Below are 20,658 nucleotides of genomic sequence, written 5' to 3'. Positions count from 1 at the left end.
GACTTCCTCCCCCTTCTGCATAGTATGTGTTTATCCTCTTTGTCCCCCGACCTGAGTGTGAAGAGAGGAAGGACTTATAGGCCGGGAGGGTGTCATACTTTGAGACTTGGCATCTCTGTTGCTTACTTGTGTGAAGTTTTTTTTCTTTGCATACCCAGCTAGAAGAGTAAAAAAAGTGGTTCCTATTAGGTGTTTGTATCTGGAGTTCTGAGGTGGGGGACCCGTAAGAGTCCTGCATGTGCAAGTGTTACCAATATGTTTTAGCAGTGTATGTTATCAGGTTCTTTTTTTGTGCAAAGTGCCTGTTCTGCATGGTTCTCATCATTTCAGTTCTCACTTGTGTGCTCTGAGTTTGCCCAGTTTGAGGCCCGAGTGAGGTACTACATGTTGTGTGTCCTGTTTGAAATATGGGCATCCTGTTAGCAGTTTATGTACTGCTGCAAGTGTGTAGTGATGGCTGCTGCAGAGTTACTCAAAGTCATATGCTCCATCATAAGAACATGGGTTTGTGGCAGGAAGGGGGCCAGTAAAGTCTTTACACTGACTTCAGTGGGTGTGTAATCATTTATGTTGACACTTTGCCTTCATAACATTCTGCTGTTGGGTGAAGGGGGATTTTACCTGGGATAGAATCAGGGCTTTTTTTCTGGGAAAAGAGGTGGTGGAACTCAGTGGGTTGCCCTCGGAGAAAATGGTCACTTGGCTGGTGGCCCCACCCCCTGATCTCCAGGCAGAGGGGAGTTTAGATTGCCCTCCATGCCACTTGGCGGCATGGAGGGCAATCTAAACTCCCCTCTGTCTGGAGATCAGGGGGCGGGGCCACCAGCCATGTGACCATTTTCAAGAGGTTCCGGAACTCTGTTCCACCGCGTTCCAGCTGAAAAAAAGCCCTGGATAGAATAATAGGTTGAAGACTAAGCTGGTTACTTCTTTGCTTCTCTATGGACATATTTCTGGCCAAGGGTACTCCAGCACAGTTATAACTCTAGTGCTATATCATAAGTTCTCCATAGCTGTGATTAATGATAGAATTAGAAATGTAGTCCTGAACCTGTCCTTGTCTGGCTAGCGTTTAGTTATGTTAGGGATTCTGCGATTTGTTATGTTTGATTTAAAACATTTGAAGATTCTTCCATACAATTTGGTAACTGATGTTACTTGCATTTTCCTCCATATTGGTACAGAGAATTGTAGCTATTGTGTTGGTACCAATGAAATACGACTCAAATAATGTTATAGAAATATTATTTCTGTTCTCCATACTGAAAACCAGTCTGTTTCCAGTTGTTGACCTTGTTCTGGAAATGTGGATTCTGTTTCCTGTAGGTTGTTCATTCTTATTCATTTTTATAAATTTACTAGATGACCTGCAATAAAATGCTAAAAACAACTTATAAGTTGCTCTTCATGTACCCCTTAAATTCAGCCTTACATGTAAATTGCAGTATGGTACATGAGTTATGGAACTGTTGGGCTGCAAATTAAAAACAATCCTTTTCCACAGAATCATAAAATAATCAATAATAAAAGTACCTGTCCAGCAACAAATCTCTTAACCCACAGCATCAGCAGTATATTATAAAATAAGCAAAATCAGCATAGGAATAAAAATAGCTCAAGGAGAAAGTCATTAAAATCTAGACATTATATGGATTCTCACAAAACCAGGTGAGATAAGAAATAATATACCTCCATAGCATAGGTGGGAAACCTACAATGGCCAAATATTCACATAATCTATTAGTAGCTAGTGTTAGACCTGGAATCTCATGCACAGTTCTTCCAATTCCTTGTTGTCTTGGTTTCACAGGAGGAGTCCTCCTACCATGTTGCAGATTCTTAAACATTCTGCAGCTCTCTGCAACTGAGAGAATCCCAAGTGGATGGAGAGAGGGCTCCCAAAGTTTTTTCCAGGGTTAAGGAATTTGATTTTGTTTCCCACCTTTCTTCAGAGAAGAACTAAAGGAAGAGTGACTCATACCTCACAGTGCTCCCATAGTCATAGCTTCTAGGAGCTCTCTCAGCCTCACCCACCACACAGGGTGTTTGTTGTGGGGATAATAAAAATATGCTTTGTAAACCTCTCTGAGTGGGTGTTAAGTTGCCCTGAAGGGCAGTATATAAATCGAGTGTTGTTGTTGTTGTTGTTGTTATTGGAATAGAACTGTGGCCATGAAAATAAACCTACTGGGTCCATGAAACTCCAGCATTTTAACTGAAAAAAGACGAGCATTACTTATAGAGAAGCTGTTTAGACAGGACTGGGGCTTCCTTCAAAAGGATGTGGCGCAAAAATGCTCCCTGCCTTATGCAGGAATTAAGCATTCGACTCAGTTTGACCCGCCTCATTATCTCAGTATGCTGGTAGTTCCAAAACTGAGGCTGTCATACATGATTGCATGCTGCAGAGTGTGGCCAACAGCCCAGATTGTTTCCTCAAGGTACCTTCAGACCAATGCTTCTCGTACCTGTTTCCACTGTCCAAAGCACGAAGTAGCCAGAGAAAGATTTCTTTACAAATGGCTACTGAAGTACTTGACCATTCCCGATTCTTTAAGAGTCTGACTACTACAAAGTAGCCTTTGCAAAAGCTTCATTGTGGACGTGGCAAACTTTTGTTTTACGGTTATTTTTAATTCTTAAATTTTGTTTTAGTGTATGGCCTATGGGCTGTTAAGCTTGAACAGGCTTTTAGTATTTATGGATGATAGGTTTATCGTCTTCAGATGACAAATTCCACAAAGCACATAAAGCATCTGTTGCTGCATGTTATTTTTTGTTCTCACTGCATTTCTTTTTCCTTACGTAATACCATTTTCTGCATTGTGTAACATGTTATGTTTAATACTTAATGCTTTGTTTTCAGATTTCTGTAATCTTAGTAATATCACCTATCAGATATCTTAGTCTGTTGATTGTGCTGACTTTACAATGTGTAATCCAACTTGAATCTCAGTGAGAAAGGCGAACTATAAATAACATGAATAAAACAAACAAATAAAAGGGAACAAAAAGAATAATAAATATGACCCTTTAAGCAATGAATGACAGTTGCTTGTTTCTTGAATTATAAGTGATCTATTCCTTCCAAACTTTAAAAAAGGCATCTATGCTGAAGTAATTGAATGATTCGCTAAAGGGCAGATGGTGGCAAAGTTTGAAATACATAAAATAAAACACTCTAGCTTTTTCCATCATGAAGGAAGATCTTGATATTAAGCATTAAAATCAATTTAAGTAGAAAAACTGTGTTTACGTTTTTACATAGTTTTGACTTTCAGTTGTAAAGGTTGTTTTCATGTAATTATTAAATTTCTGCACAGCGTTTCTTCTGTACCATTTCTTTGCTAGAATTTGGATGTGAGAACTTGCTTTTAAATAGGCATTATGGTGGATGCAAAATGAGGTCTCATCCTTGCTTTATGATATTAGACTGCTTTTATCAAGCGGCTGTTTAAAGCAACTGTTTATATTTTCAGTTGTTAAAGAGCAAGGTATACAAAATAGCAACATATTTGTGGGTAATTACACTTACTAATGCTCAAAGATGTAGCCAGTGGTGCAACATTTATTTTTAAACTATGCCATATTAGTTTATGATTGTCCCTGAGAGAACCATATACAAATATATGAACATTCTTTGTACTCTAAAGATAGAGCTAATATTTATATGCTGATGAGAATAAGTTTTGCAGATCATTCTATTTATAAATTGCTATAAATCTTCCGAATGTACTGTGTGTATTTGATTGGTTGATATGCATTGCATGTCATTAGTGAGTTCAATCAATATGCTGTCATTTATGCTCTAGAACAGTGTTTTTAAAATCCATTTAGGGTTGCCTAAGCATGTGGTGACTCATATTTAGCTATAAATAAGAAGCATGAAACAGTTACATTGGAATGTAAGATAGAATGACTTCATATGTAAACAGCAGTTACTCTCAGAAGTAGTAATCAATAAGCAACTGTTTAGCCCTCATATACAAATGTAAGTGCATTGTACATCAACAACAATTATCCCAACCTAATCAAAACAGATATAAGATAGGAAAGGCAATATATTCTGCTGGATCAACCTTTGCCAGTAATCAGTTGCAAGCTGTCACTTTACCCAGAACTCCTCAGACAGAACAGAAAAATAGAGTCCTAAGGTGCAGAGAATGCCAATGACGGGTAACACAGATATTTTTAGCCAAATCTCTAAATCAGGTGTAGGCGACCCCTGGTATGCAAATTAGGTGTCCAAGCAACTGAGGTGTTGGCAGTACTGCTGGGGCAGGTGTCATGGGAAAAGGTAATGGCTGTGGTTTGTGACTCTTATCTCCTCCCTGATGTATGTGGCTTCCAGCCAGGTACAAAGCACCACTGGGCTTGGCATGATCATTCTGTATCCCTGCTGTGCTGTGGAAGCTCCCTGGATGACCTTGGGCACATGCTCAGCCTTTACCTACCTTGCAGGATAGTTGGGGAGATAAATGGAGGACAGAGGAACAACATAAGCCTCTTTCGGTCCTCATTGGGGAGAAAGGCAGGGTATAAATTGCATAAAAAATAAAACTATACCCAGCAAACATAGCCCTGGCCTCTTCTTTCCCCACCCCCTTTTGTTTGCTTGGACTCTAGCATCTTAACAGGTACAGGGTGCTTGGCGCTTGGGTCAAAAAGATGCCTACCCCAGTGTTGGATACTGCTCTTCTGATTTTAATAGAACTATGCTGGTTCAATTCTGTAGCCCTCTAGGAGAAATTGGTGCTCCTGAACTGTTTTAAGTCCCAGTTGGGAGAAAAAGAAATGCAGTAAAAATGTGGTAAAATAGAACTGTGGGCAATCTTTACATTTAATGAGTAGAGATGGGCATGAACTGGAAAAAAAATGAACCGTGCGGTTCGTGGTTCGTCGCATTTTATGAACCTACCCTGGTTCACGAACCTGTTTGTTTGGTTCATGAAAATGTTACATCCTGGTCAGCAAATTGTCACTTCCGGGCCAGCAGAAGGCCAGCAGAAGGTCTGCAAAAAATCCATCCTCTGTTGCCTAGGAAACTGATTGGCACCAGCCTGTCTGCAGTGATGAACCAAAAAACGAACCAAATGAACCAGCCTAAAGTTTGTGGCAGCTCGTCAGAAATGGGTTCTGACAAACTGCCAGTTTATGAACCACGAACCGGCCTGGTTTGTCACGAACTTTGGTTCATATTTCAGTTCGTGCCCATCTCTATTAATGAGGTATGCAGTTTTGTCCATCACATTTTGTAAGGAAAGCATTGTTAGAGAGGTAGTTGTCAAGGTGTGCTGAGGATAAAGCTTGGTTTGTGTGCATGTATATCTTATTTGGTGTTGTAGAAAAGACCAAGAGTCCAATAGCATCAATAAGACTAACAAAATGTGTGGTAGGGTATGAGCTTTCGTGAGTCACAACTCACTTCAGGTATTTGGTGTTGAAAGGGAGCATTCTCAGATAAATGTAACAATGTGAGATATATAGAGTATGTGTGTATCACATAAGTAATTATATTTATCTGAGAAGGTTCCCTTTTAGTCTTGCAGGTCAAAGAATTCAGACATCATAGGGTCGTGATGGCAGTGGCACTGCTACTGGTTCAGCAACAAAAGCACAGAACTAAGCAGCCCTGATGTAATTCAGCAGGGGGAATGTGGGATTGAGGGGACCTTGGTTCAAGTACCCACTCAGCTGTGAAGCTCACTTGCAGAGTTTGTCCAAATTCTGAGTATAGTGTAGGATTCTGCCCTGGGCTACTGTGATGGTGACTTGGGGAAATACTGTTCCTGGAAAGAAGTGACTAATTTGAGTTAAATCTGTTGCACTGGAAAACATGTTTGGTCCTAGGTGTGTTTACAAATATTTAATTTACATGCAATTAATTCTGCCATATTTTGTCTTTCAGAACATTCATATCAGTAAGGAAGCCTGAGCTATTGCACAATGGACATAGATGATGAAGAAAACATGAGTAAGATGTGTACATTACATGCTCCTAAAACATTGTGGTTTCTGCAGTGTACTACTGCTACAGCAGTTTATTCCTTTCTCATTTTTTCTTATTCTCAAGCCTGAGTTGAAATGAAGATTTTCTTGTTTGTATATGCAGTGAAGAAGTGTGGTATTTTGTAATGTGATAGTTTATCAAAAGAGAATTTAAGAGACAGGGAGCATTGTCAGGGAAAGGTTACTTTAAGTATCATTGAGATTAACAGGTTTTAAGTGTCTCCATATTTGCCATGGTCCTATTGATTTCACCAGATTTAGTTTTGGTTACATTTCTCTGAATTGTGCTCATAGCCTTAAGTTTTATAAATTATTCCGCTCTGGTGTCTTACTACTACTGTTTGGTTCTTCTGCTCCTTCCAAGGTCAGGCCATCCAGTCTGAGGGTAGTTGAAACCTCCCGTTATTCTACTGCTTTGTCATCTGGTTGCCTTCCTAATTTCTAATGAAACAGGTTTACATGATTTGTAGTCTGATAAAAACGTGCAAATCTTGTTCATCACAAGCACTAGTTGGCTGAGTACGTTCACTATGGCAACCATGTGTCTGTCATACAATCTTGGAACTCCTGGTAGGGGTGGTGGGATATTGTCATAGTCCAGGGGCTGGTACAGCCATGTATAAAAATATATTGTGGCTATTATTTTTTTCCTGCAAGTTTTATGGGGCCGCAGAAGTGGTAAAATGATGTTTGCTGATTTGCCATGATATCAGGTCAGTGGCCTGATGTCAAGACAGTGGCCCTGATTCAAAAGGATGGTTAAAAACATTCCCCTCTTCAGTTAACAGGCTAATCTTTCAGGAAATAACAATGACGGAGCCATGTAACAAAAATTGAACAACAGACAGGCTTTGTATTTTAATGACACAGAAGTGGGATGCCCAGCCATCGTACGAATAGGGAATATTTAAAGTGGAAGATTGTGGGAAAATACCATCGCAAATTTTCGATAGTCATTCTGCTCACCTGTGCAAGTTACAGCAAGATTCTGACCATCTTAGTTAAACAGGCATACACTGAGTATCTTTAAAGTTACTTATTAAATAGCAACACTTCACACTTTTTGTATGTGCACCTGTCCTCGAGGTCAAGCGGACATGAATGAGCCTCTTAGTCTTTGGTCATCCTCTAGATGTCAAATACACAGACTAGGCTCTAGTTCCTGAAACACTGTGTCACAATAAATTAATCAGTCTTGAAGGTATCACAAAACTCTCTAGTATAGCTGCAGTATCCCAATTTAGTTATTCCCTTGGAATTTGTTACTTAGGTTTTACAATGGTCTCCACTGAAATAGAAACATGTTTCTTCCAGTCAGTAAATCCATTATCAAATGCAAATGACAATTGTGATTGAAGGATGAAACGTCTTTTACAAATCTCAGCTTCACACAGAAATTTATTAGCAGAGATTTGTTGTAGTTGGATGAGATGAAACAATTCCATTAAGCTGATGAGCAGATGGCTCAGTGATTCTCATTTCAAAGATATAAAGGCATATTTACCTTTTAACTTTTTTATTGTTTTTGACTAATACGGCAATGTTGAACTGATGGACTGCTTTAGTCAGTCAGTTTAACTCTGTGAAATGCAGCCCTACCATCACTATACAAACACTGTTGCCACTGACTAGGTTAGGTAAGTTGCTGGTAACAGCATCACAGTGAGCCCCTAGTGCTTCCAACAGCCGTGGCACTACAGGTTTCTCCAACGAGCCATCTGCGTATACTATCTCAGTAAAAAAAATTCAACAAGACGGAAGTGTTCTTTTTTATCTTCTGATATGCACCGAGCTGCTGTAGCACAGTGGTTAAGCGGTTTGGCTGCGAATCAGCACTGTACTGGTTCGAATCCCACTACTGCCATGAGCTCAGTAGGTGGCCTTGGGTAAGCCACTCTTCTCAGCCCCAGCTCCCCAGCTGCGTTGTGGGGATAATAATAACACTAACTTGTTCACCGCTCTGGGTGAGGCACTAATCTGTCTCGAAGAGCGGTATATAAGCACTATTATTATTGTTGTTGTTGTTGTTGTTGTTGTTGTTATTATTATTATTATTAAGTTGATTAGCTAGTCAAAAGTAGGGCTTGGATCTGTTGGTTGAATATCTCAAGGCAAAGTCTTGCTATGTGCAGCTACTGTGCTCTTGAAAATTTTCAGATTTGTTTGACAGATAGGAAGCAGGGGTGTTTGCTTTTGCAAGCATTGTAACCTGAATCAGTTGTTCCTATTCTCCTCAGTTTGATAGATCCACAGCAGATCTGAACTAACTTTCAGAGATGCTGTAACTGATGGGACAATGCTGTGAAGTCTTTTATCTGTGCATATATTAAAGAGGTTTTCAAGACTTTCAATGAATTCTGTGTTGCATTGGGCATTTCATTCATCTCCATCCAATTTATTTTGGAACACTGCTGGATGAATCTGTTGCTGCATGTCTATTAACATCACACAAAACTGGTCTGACACATTATCACCTACCATCAAACAATAGATTCTGCATTTGCAAAGAGATTCCTAAATGTCTTTGCAAAAAGGGCGGAGAAACTGGTTGAAATTGTTCTTCCTTTTCTATCAACAGTACTTCTTACATCATTGCAATAAATTTTCTTAGTACCCACCCGATTTCTCCCTCCTCAGTGCAGTGCCCCAAGCTCTTTGTGTTTTTGGAGGTGGGGGGAGGGGGTCTTGCAGAAAGGAGGCAGTGGACAAAGAATTGTGTCCATGCTATTGCACTCACACTTCATAGGATTCAAGTAATTAATTCTGTTGACAAAATCTCTGAATGTTTTTAGAAACTCTGGGGTAGAGATGTAACATTTCTAGACATTTTAAAGACATGGGGAAACACTCTTTTTTCTGTAAAGAAATGGAAATTTGGGGGGAAATGGAAATATGTGCAATATTTTATAGTGAGACCTAAACTATTTTTCTGCTATAAAAGCATGAACTGCATCATTTACACCATAATTAGCATTTAAAATTGTACTAATTGGCATAATTGTGGAATTTAAAAATATAAACATAGTATTATACTATGTAATTCGTGTTGAGTCTCAGTGAAAATGGCAGACTATAAACAAAGCATGCTGTCAAACAGGCCACACGCTAGATTTGATCTTTGGGATGGGGATAAGTGTGGATCTGGAAGTGGTAGAACCGGTGCCATGGTCAGACCACTCGGTCCTGAAGGCTCGGCTGGGGATACCTCCCCCCTTGCAAGGGCGATGAGCTGATTTATGCTCGCCTGCGGAGACTTATGGACCCGATTAGGTTCCAGAATGCTTTGCAGGATCCAGTGCTCCATGGTGGTTCGTTAGATGAGCTGGTGGAGGACTGGCAGTGCCAGCTCTCCGAAGCCGTCAACAAAATGGCCCCCGTTGCCCTCTTTGCCTCCGTGCAAGATGGGCTCCCTGGTATACAGAGGAGCTCCGATGGAAGAAGCGGGAGCTAAGACTGCTTGAGGGAGTGTGGCAGTGATCTAGGGTCAAAGAGGCAAGATCATCTTATAGGACGTTTATGAAAGCCTATGAGGTGGTGGTGAAGGCTGTGAAGAGAGAGTTTTATTTATCCTCCATCACATCAACTAGCTCACGCCAGGCAAAATTGTTTAATGTGGTTCGGTCATTGGTCTCCTTGCCAGAAGGAGGCCATCAAATTTTGAATTCGGATATTAGCTGTGAGGCTTTTGGGAGCTTTTTTGCTGATAAAATCTTGTTTTTCCGCTGCGACTTTCCCGCCACAGTTGATTCAGTGAATGACCTAGAGACCCTTTGGCCGTCTTCGGGGCCAATATTTGATCATTTCAGCCCACTCTTTGGGGAAGAGATTGACAGGACCCTGTGATCAGTTAGGCCCACCACATGTCCCTTGGACCCATGCCCATCGTGGCTGGTAAAGGCCAGTGCTGAGGGGCTGCGGTCCTCGCTGGAGGCCATTGTTAACCTATCCTTAGGCTCCGGGGGTTTTCCTGGGCCATTAAAGGAAGCTGTGGTGAGGCCTCTTTTAAAGAAAACATCGCTGGACCCCACCGACCTGGTCAACTACTGCCCAGTTTCAAACCTCCCGTTTCTGGGAAAAGTGATTGAGCAGGCATTGGTGGAACAGCTGCAGGGTTTCCTGAAGGATGTCTCAGCCCTAGACCCCTTCCAGTCCGGGTTCCATCCGGGACATGGGACGGAGACGTTGCTGGTCGCCCTCACAGACAATCTTCGTAGACATCTGGATCGAGGTGGCTCGGTGCTGCTGATATTATTGGATCTGTCGGCAGCGTTTGATGCAGTCAATTACAATCTTCTACCTCGCTGATGTGAGGATACGAGGGACTGCCTTACAGTGGCTTGTCTCTTTTCTTCACAGTCGGGGACAGAGGGTGGCACTTGGGGAGAAATTGTCATCCCACAACCCTTTGGTGTGCAGGGTCCCACAGGGAGCAATACTCTCCCCATTATTGTCTAACATCTATATGTGCCCCCTTGTCCAGTTGGTGCGAAGTTTCGGACTTGGGTGTCATCAATATGTAGATGACACCCAGTTGTATTTGATGATGTACGGCCGGCCCGGTTCAGCACCAGATGTCCTGGAACATGCTTTTGCAGCCGTGACTGGTTGGTTGAAGCAGAGTCGGCTGAAACTGAACCCAATGAAGATGCAGGTCCTATACTTGAGCCATGGGGGATTAGGTTCGGGGCTGTGGCTCCCAGCCCTCGATGGGGCACTGTTAGTGCCAGTTCCGAGGGTTAAGAGCCTGGGGGTGATCTTGGATGCCTCCCTGAAAATGGAGGCACAGGTCACAGCGGTTGTCACGTCCTCTTTTTTCCATCTGCGGCAGACCAGGTAACTTGTCCCTTACCTGTCGACCCGTGATTTAACTACAGTGATCCAAGCAACGGTCATCTCTAGGTTAGATTACTGTAACTCACTTTACGCGGGCCTGCCCTTGAGCCTGACCCGGAGATTACAGCTGGTACAAAATGCAGCGGCGCGCATTATTACGAGAGTGCCAAATAAGGCGCATATAACACCGTTCTTACGCGAGCTGCATTGGTTGCCAGTTGAGTACTGGATTAGATCCAAGGTTCTGGTATTAACCTATAAGGCCCTGTGCTACTGGACCATCTCTCCCCATATATTCCCCGGAGGACACTCCTATCAGGGGACAAACAGCAGTTGGTGGTCCCTGGCCCCAAGGAGGCCCACCTAGCCTCAACTAGAGCCAGGGCCTTTTCAGTCCTGGCTCCCACCTGGTGGAACACTCTGCTGAAATCAGGGCCTGGCAGGACCTACTATCCTTCTGCTGGGCCTGCAAGACAGAGTTGTTCCGCCAGGCATATGGCTGAGGCTGGGCCTCTGCCGGCCCGAAAAACGGGGTGTATAAAATCTTAATGCTCCCTGTGAAGGCTGTACACCATCCTGTTTTAAGTGTGTATTAATACACTGTTGTTTTAATGTAGATGAATTTTTATTGTATTTTAAAATGTTGTTATCTGCCCTGAGCCTGCTTGTGGGGAGGGCAGAATAGAAATTTGAAATAAATAAATAAAATAAAGATTTTTTTAAGAATAAAATAAATGCCTTTGTTTTTTCTATGTGGAATTGTAAATATACCCAATACTTGATAGAGAAAACTTCAAACTGCTGCACCCTACACTATTTTAGCACATATATTTGCCATCTGAGAGGTAGGAAAAAGTACAAGTTGAAATTTGCGGGGGGAGTAAACAAAAGAACATATATTATTTGGACAGAAACTCTCTCTTAGCATTCATAATAAGTAGGACAACCAGCATATTTGGAAATCAAGTTAAACTTTAACACTGAAAACTCTAAATTGCTTAACAATTTATCTAACATATTATATAGCTTATTAATTGTTGCCAAAATTATTTACATTTAAATAAGAAACATCTTTGATGGGAAAAATAAAAAAATTTCCTTGGAGTCTTTTTCATTGTTCCTTCAAACATGCCAATTTTTCCATTGAAAAGTATCTTTGGACTTGGTAACGCTATATGTTTTGAGTGAGTAGAATCTTTCACTTATTCTAACAGGGGAAAAAAAGATTTCAGAGGTTGTTTCTCTTTCAGTACTCTCCCAAATTCCCTAATTTTTCCATCAAGGAAATTGAAAAAAAAATCGTGGGATGGGGGAACATTAATTTCCCTGAATTTTTCCATTTTCTCCCTGAGCCTTTGCATATCTACTCTAGAACATGTCATATGTATTTGCATCTTGATCCTCAAGTAAGAAAAAAGAGAGCTTAGTCTCTTGATCTGGTTGGTATTTAAGGTGCTACTGGACCTGAATCTTACTCATCTCAGCCACATAATTGCTCCCTGCCTTGTGTGTTCTGTCTAACAGTTTTGTGTCCGTTAAACATGTTGTAATTTATACATGCCAGCAAAATAATTTGGTGTAAAGTTTCTGGAGGTTGTTTGTACTTTATCTAAAGGGAAACAATTTTCATACTATTCTCAACTTTAAATGTTGCCTGTAGTTACCTAACAGATTGTTGTTCCACTTTTGTGTTATTAAAATACCCTCACAGATCTTGGCTTTTCGGCAGCTTTTGTTTTAAGGCTCTATTATCATTTATTTCCTGAGAGGTTGGCCTCAGAAACAGGGAACAGAACATTTGTAAGCTACTACTTAGAACTGAGGCCGCTCATCTTGAAATCAAACCACATAACAGATTCACAAAAATCACTTCCCCTGAATCTGTGGTACAAAAAATAACCTGAATCAAAATAGCCCAATAAATTTTGTTCTGTACATAACAGTGGTGCAGTAGGCCTTTTGTATTAGTCTTGGACAGAGCTATCATGGCTCTTTTTGTCTTTGATTTGACAGTACAGAGAGAGCAAAGAAGCACTGCGTCCAAAAGGTTGTGTGTTTGTTTTAGCTTGAAAGAACCAGCTCCTTAAGAGAATTTGTGTGGAGATTTTGGCTGGGGGCAATGTGGTGTGGGTTTTCATGTACTGTTCCTGAGATACCAAAAGCATTTCTTCTTCCCTGTAAATGGCTTGAATTACCGAATCTTAAATGTTTTTAATTATATAATATTTTCACAGTCTGATTCTGAATTGTGAAAATCATTATACTGTCTGCTTAATATATGTAACAGAATTACAGGGCTTATTGGGAGAGAGGGCTTACTGTAGTACGTATACTTTCAGGGGGAATCTGGAGAATGCTTCTATGATTATTGGATTGCTATTATTTTTTCCGGTAGGACACTGAGATACTTCTGGTAACTGCTAGTGCACCTATTTTCTTTCCTACAGTTAAGCTATAAAGTTAATTATATTGATATGGACCCCACCGTGAGGTGGAAGGAGAGATGAGATAAAAATGCATATGTAGATTTTCAAGCATTTATCCTGCTGCCTCAGTAATGTATGCCTTAGCTCCGTCAGTGCTGCATGTAGTTATATCCAAATCCCAATGAGGTTTAAATCTTTGTAACTGATGACAGTTTTGTTTAGCAGATCCTTGATACTATAAAAGAGGTGAAATCCAAATATATGGTTGTAATATTCGGTGAACAATATTTTTTTCTAAGTTGATTTTTCTCAGCTGAAGATATTATTTAATTCAAAGCAACACTATGGTGCTGTTTATACAGTAATTTAATAGCTGAGTATTAAAATACCAGATGTATAAAAATGTAACAATTTCAGAGTGATTTTTCACCCTTATGGTGTTGGTAGCCCCAATTCTACTTCAATACCTGGGTAAACATAGGCATATAACAAAGGGGAGCCTTGGCTTAATGAGTGGTAAACTTTTTGCAGGGATATCCCCCCCCTTAACAATAAAGATTAGCTCTTGTGCTGCAGAGGAAGCATATACTCAGTTCAATGGAAAATGCTTTTTAAAGAAAAATGGCCTTAATGTGGGGTGTTAACGGGGAGGGGGCTGGTAGGCCTGCCTTTATTTTTGTAAAGAGCAACATGAGTGTTGATATTCATGTGTTCACTTTTTACCATATTAAACACATTAAATAAACTTAAATAAGCATGATAACATTGCTGCAGTGATCAGAGGAAGGTATTTCTTTGCTCCATGATGCCATGGTAACCACCAAATATACTCCAGAAGCCATACCAACATCTGTGGAATTGGTCTTGTTTTCCTTCTGTGACAGCAGGGATCAGGTTTTACTTAGCTTGAAAAATGCTGAAAATCTGCAAAGTGGGTATGGGACACACTGTGTAATGGGACAAAAAATGTACATATATACTTGATACATTATTATACAGATTTTACTGCTCTCAAAAATGTTTGTACTATAGAGATTTCAGCTTGAGTTGAAAGTTGGATTTAATAGTGTATCTAAGGAATTCTCAGAAGTATAAGAATTCATTTTGCGCTTGCCACTATTGCACAAATGTTTACCTCTTTAACCTGTATGTTAACTTTCTACCCAGTCTCCTCTAATTTTCTGTTTTTTTGAGCACCGAAAGGAGTAACCTATCGAGCTTTTGCTGGAGGATGTTATAAATGAAAATTTAATAACCATTCCATCAACTTTGTCAACTGGGTGAAGTGGTGTGTGCATGTCTTCTCATTGTTTGGGTTTAAGACAAATTTAAATATACCAGCCAGAAGAGCAAATTTAGAATGTCGGTGTCTTTTTAATGTTGTGAAAATGTTATAAGCATTTGACTTCAAGTTTGGACGTATTTAGCAAAATAGAATTTGTCATTGCGTTGCTTCAGGAGGAGCAATAGTTTTTCATCATATCTAAAATGCATTTCTTAAAAAATCAATTAAACTGGGGTTTTAATAGTCAAAAGAACACTATTATATACAGTTTGTTAAAATCAGAAAATACATTCATTCAAATTAACATCGTACCAACCCATGATTGACTTCTGTCTTCAGGGTATTTTCCCTCTATCCTGCTAATTTAATTTGGACAAGTATGCTTCATTGCATAAATCTGGCACCCTCATTCTAAAAAAAAAATGCAATGATATGTTTTGCACAGAGGAATAGTTTGACATTGCAGTGGTATACAGATCAGTATATTTATTTGTGTAGGTTGAAAGAATTCTGCTGCTTTTGAGTCCGTTTTACTTGGAATGGCAGTTGGAAGTAGATACGGAGCAATGTGAGGTTGGGTCTACTGAGTATGTCTGTTGATCCAAAATAATTTCCAATAACCATTTGTTTCTCATCTCTAAGAAAACTTATTTCTACTAGTCATCTTTTGTAATATTAAATCAGTTACTGCTCCTTGGCTAATAATGTTGTTTTGATGTTATAGGTTGTCTTAAACCACTGACCATATTTCCATCCCTGGAGCAATCAGGAGGGGGCAGGGTTGGCTGAAAGAAAACATCTTTCTGTTTTTAAGCTATGTTTCTCTCTCTCTCCCTCCTGCAAATGTTTTGGAGAGGCCTAACTTCTGCTAGGCTGAGGAGAAGCAGTTGGTAGGATATTGGTTTCCTCTTTCGGACATCAAACTTCATGCTCCGGGAAGCTGAAAGCCAGCACCTGTGCGTTGAAGCCAAGGTTGTTCACCAGCGATGTTAGGGGAGCTTGCATATGCAGCTCTGTCTTGCAGTGGTGTAGGGAGCAGTTTCAGACCACATGATTTTCCTGCAGTGAAGGAGATCTCTGCTATTGGCAGGGATAATCTCCAAGCCCATTTGACCCTTCTAGTATGGACTTAGAAAGTATAGATAGCAACTAGTTGCTTTTAAATTCAGTATAAAGACTAGTTGAATTCCAATGGAATTGGACAATCAGGTAGTACAGCTGAGGTATGACTAAGTCTAGAGTCTATCAAATTTGCATAGAGAGTATCCTTTACTTAGAATAGCTTCACATCTTACATGGTAGCAGGGCTATATCAGTATTGACCTCTTGATGTTTAGGCATTTGTTTCTTCCATTCACTCTTGTGAATTTACTGTGGTGAACACTTTGGGAACTTTGGGGCCCATAAACTGTGAAGCAGTTCTTAGAGAACTTAGTATCTTTTTCTCTGTAGAATGCTCTTGGATAGCTGTGGCTCATTTTCTGCAAGTGAAAAGCGTTTTATCTCAGGATATAGATGAATATGTATCTGCTTTGAAGTATGTCAGTAATCTTAGAAAGCATTATGGATTCTAATGCTTAAGGCTAACCAGGTACTGAGTAAGGATGGAGGTTCCAGCAGAGTGAATTTGTTTTTCCAGTTTAGAAGGGGGAGTGGTAATCTAGCATATTATTAGGTACTCTGAGAGCGCAATGAAAAATATGAACAGCGTATAAGCAATATCAAATGCCTTAATGTATGATAGCTTTAATGTTCCAATATGTTTAACAAAGAGACTAACATTTGAGCACACATCACTTAACCAGTTACAAAGATAGATAAAGGAATCTGTAAATTTTACATTTACAAGGTCCTGCAACGAAGGCATTGTAAGTTACTCTTTCTGGGCACCACAGGTTCAGGCAGCACTGATGTTAAAGAGAACCGCAACATGGACAACATTTCCTCTAAAGATGGGAGTGTGCAAGGTGCCGGGGAGGGGAATCAGCTCTCCAATGGTGGTGGCACTGGCAGCAGAAAAAGACTACTGGAAGAGGGAAACAATGGCCACTCCAAGTTCCGCCCGAAGAAGAGGAAGAAAATGCCAGGGCCTGTCTTGCCCAAAAACGCCCTGATGCAGCTGAATGAAATCAAGCCTGGCTTACAATACAAGCTTCTCTCCCAAACAGGACCAGTACATGCCCCTATATTTGTGATGGCAGTAGAAGTGAATGGGCAAGTTTTTGAAGGTTCTGGCCCTACCAAAAAGAAAGCAAAGCTTCATGCAGCTGAGAGAGCTCTGAGGTCCTTTGTTCAGTTTCCTAATGCCTCTGAAGCGCATCTTGCAATGGGGAGAACTCTTTCGTTAAATACGGATTTTACCTCTGATCAGGCCGATTTCCCAGATACACTTTTTAATGGGTTTGAAAATCCAGTTCAGCCAGATCATTCCTTTTACCTGGATTCTAATGGTGATGGTTCCTTCAGCTCCAGTGCAGACTACAGTCTGTCGTCTGCTGTCACTAGCAGTATTATCCAGTCATCTCTTCCCACTCCATCACCATATCCATCCACAAGCGGGAAGAACCCAGTCATGATACTGAATGAACTCCGACCGGGGTTGAAATACGAATTTCTTTCAGAAAGTGGAGAAAGCCACGCAAAGAATTTTGTGATGGCCGTGTCGGTGGATGGACAAACGTTTGAAGGATCTGGAAGGAACAAAAAACTTGCAAAGGCTCGGGCAGCTCAATCAGCTCTTGCATCCTTGTTTAACATGAAGCTGGATCAAACACCATCTCACCAGCCCATTCCTAGTGAGGGACTTCAGTTACACCTGCCACAGGTGAGAAAACACAGCATCTGTTTTTATTTTTCCTTTATGTAAAAGAGATGGCTTGCTTGGTTGGATTTTTTTTTAACTCTACAGAAAGATACACAGGTATTTTACAGCAGTGCATGGGTATCATTTTTGTTGTAATTGAGTTTCTCATGTTCCTTGTTCAACAGATCTATGCAGTTTGTCTGATTAGATATTATACTACTGATTCTTTTATTTGCATTTTATATTTGCTGTTGCGGAAAAGCAGTGAAAGGGAAGAGTATTTTTATTTCATAAAGAAATAAGTATGTTTGTGCTGAGACTAATACATGGTCTTATTAAATTAGCTTTTGCAGTGGTGGCAAACAGCTGCTCAGGACAGGAGTAGAGGTATTGTAATATCAGAGTCATTGCATGCCAACAGCACAGCAGCCACTGTTACCTTTGCAATATCAGACCCAGAATTGAATGCAGGTAGGCAAGGATTGGGGATGACCTTTCTAGGCATCATCACTCTTAAGGACATTTTACTTTTAATGGAGCTAGCTGTACTGCACATAATGCTGGACAGTAAACCACCCAACACAACTCTTTTCACATCTCATATTTTTTCATGTATACCAAACAGTGCCCTTGAGTGTACTCTTTTCACTTGTACAGCAGAAAGGTTGCCATTTGCTTCCATGGAAGAAGGTGAAAGGTTGTACTCAGGTATACTGTTACGGTGGGGGAATATCGGCTGTCCCCCTTTACCACCACACAGTTTGTGGTAAGTTTAAAACTCACCATCCAACCATAATCACCCTTCAGCTTTTACTTTCTTCCGCAGTCTGTGGGGAACACAAACCTTCCACTGGTGATTCTGAGGTCTAGTTTGTTTCACAGAAACGCAGGGCTCCATGAAATTTTATGGGAGAAATTAGTGCTCTGTTATTTGTGCAGGGTAACTTGCCTTCATGTGATCACACCATCAGGGGGCCAGAGATAGGGGTATGCACTCAAATATACCTGAGCCCCAGTTGCAAATTAGCTGCTTTGGGTTGGTTTTAGGATATCCGACATGGCCCCAACCACTTGAATTTCAGTAATAGTTTGGGCTGGGGTTCCAGGAGCTGAGACAGAGAAAAAGAAAGGTGGTCTGCCAGTACTTGTGTCTCCCTTTAAATTTTAATGGACCATTATTTCCAATGAGAAGAGCTGGATTCTTAAATCAGGAGCTAAGTTTACTGGTAAGAAACACTATCACTTTAAAATTTAATGGACCGGAGAGGCTACCTAACGGCTGATCTGGTAGACCCGGCCTCCCAAGCTAGGTCTACCACCTATAGGAAATAATGGCCCCTGCACGCCTCCTCCTTTAGGAAATAATGGGCTTATTATTTCCTGTGGGCAGGAGCCTTGGCCTTTGTACAGTCCATACACATTAATAGTTCCATTGTTTTTTATGAGCAGTAGACCTAGTTTACTAGTCCTTTTAAAATTTAAAGTGCCATTATTTTCTATGGGGGTAGACCTGGCCTTCAATTTCAGAGGCTGGGTCTTCGTTTAGAAAATAATTGGCCATTAAAATTTAAAGAGAGGGACACCAGCCAAACAGCTATTTGGTGAGACCAGCTTCCTCTCCCGAAATGATAAAGAGAGCCTCCAAAATACAGAGTAATGAAAGGCATGCCCTCCCCAAATCTGTATCTGAAATTAATCCAAATATTTTTGATGTGCACACCCCTAGCCATGCAGCAATGCACGCATGGATCCCTGTGGCAATGCACACGCACAGTTTGCATTGCCTTGGCTATCTTGTTAGCTCTTTGACTATCTTGTTAGATCTTTGTCACAATTCAAAGGACTGAGGCAGGTAATGTAAAGCCTCATTGCTGCAGTGTTGCTTGCTGATCTGGCTAGAAGGACCACAATGACCAGTTCTGTTAAAACAGACTACAGAAGGCAGCAAGTGGCAATGTCCCTCTGATTAGCTGCTACCCACTGAGGATACCTCATGCTTTATCAGCAAAAGTCACCCACTTACCATGGCCATAGGTTTTTCCTCCAACTCTTGTGCATCCATTAGCCACAGGTTTGGAAAGAAGTATGTGTGCTGATCAGTACATTTATATAACTCCATGAAGCCTAAATGCAATATAAGAAAACTTAAAATCATGATTCAATTGCAGTTAATGCGAATGAACCTAATTCCATTGTAATGTTGTTTCTCTGGCTGTGCTAAGCCATATATAGCTGGTGTGACAAATATCAATTGCACTTTGTAAATTAAGAGCACTTAACATTATAAAATGTTAATATTAATGGTTGAAAATTATCATGAAATGACTTCATGAAACTTATCATTTGCCTTATAATTTTAAAGCCCCCTAAGTTATGGCTCATCTTGCCTTAACATACATTTCTCTAATATATTGTAACATCCTTTTGTATGGTAAGCTTTTAAACTAACACCAGTTTGTTTTTATCCTTTCAAGAATGTTAATTTAGAATATTCCAGATTTATCATAGATTGTTGGGAAGTCAGACAACGGCCCAATTCTTAAAGTGAGTGCTTTTTGTATCACTTTTAATGAGGCTTCAGCTTCCTGAAAATTTAAACTATAATTACATTGCAATGTGTTTATTAAGAAGGTATTTTTATGCAGCATTAGCATATGGAAAGAGATTTTGAAGATTATCTAGGTCCTAATGTATAACTGTCCCGAAGGAGGAAAGCCTAGATCTAAACAACTCCTAGCAATTTTTAAGTCAACCTTATCTGGCGTGCAAGTTTAGTAGGCAACCTATTCATAAATAAGAATAGGTTGCCTACTAAACTCTCATAAATGAGAGTTTTCCTAAAACTCAACCTATATCTTCTGATAGACAAAGAAGGCCTTTTTAAAGCTAATCACTGCACCTATTCCATTGCCTCTTCCAAACTCAGTGCCTGAATGTGTGGGAAATGCATGCTAAGCTATGAGACTTAAATCATCATTATCCCACGACATGTATGTTACTGTTATTTCGGCTTTAAGGAAGGATTGGCGTTCAGGGAAAATTCAACAAAACTTCCTTCAGAGCAGAAAAAATATCCTGTTGATTTAAATGTAGAAAGCAGATAGTTATTTGAACACCAAGATGTTTATCGCTTGAATTATTCTGTTGCTTAGACGTTTGCCGTACATTTTATCCTAGTGCTAAATTGTAGGCTGTACATCAGCAGTTGGTGAGCATTCTGAAACCTTTTTCTTGTAAGAAAGAAATGTCCTCATAACCAAATGTCATGCTGTTGAAGCCTGGACTAGAACAGATACAATCCT

At 40.3% G+C, this 20,658-nt stretch overlaps 1 protein-coding gene across 4 annotated transcripts in view; it reads left to right on the top strand.

The window, feature by feature from the left end:
- Nucleotides 1–20,658, top strand: part of ADARB1 (adenosine deaminase RNA specific B1) — an 82,091-nt gene that overhangs the window by 15,371 nt on the left and 46,062 nt on the right. For 3 of the 4 annotated variants that reach the window (XM_054978837.1, XM_054978828.1, XM_054978853.1), the window contains exons 2-3: nt 5,909–5,974; nt 16,449–17,377. In XM_054978837.1, coding sequence (XP_054834812.1) covers nt 5,947–5,974; nt 16,449–17,377 — 957 coding nt within the window. In that variant the 5' untranslated portion in view covers nt 5,909–5,946. Of the gene's footprint in view, nt 1–5,908; nt 5,975–12,137; nt 14,557–16,448; nt 17,378–20,658 lie in introns of those variants that run through there. The other variant, XM_054978844.1, reaches the window with a different exon arrangement.

This window comes from Eublepharis macularius, chromosome 1 (genome assembly GCF_028583425.1).
Source record: "Eublepharis macularius isolate TG4126 chromosome 1, MPM_Emac_v1.0, whole genome shotgun sequence".
In the NCBI taxonomy this organism is placed as follows: Eukaryota; Metazoa; Chordata; class Lepidosauria; order Squamata; family Eublepharidae; genus Eublepharis; species Eublepharis macularius.
This window is presented reverse-complemented; position numbering and strand designations above follow the sequence as displayed.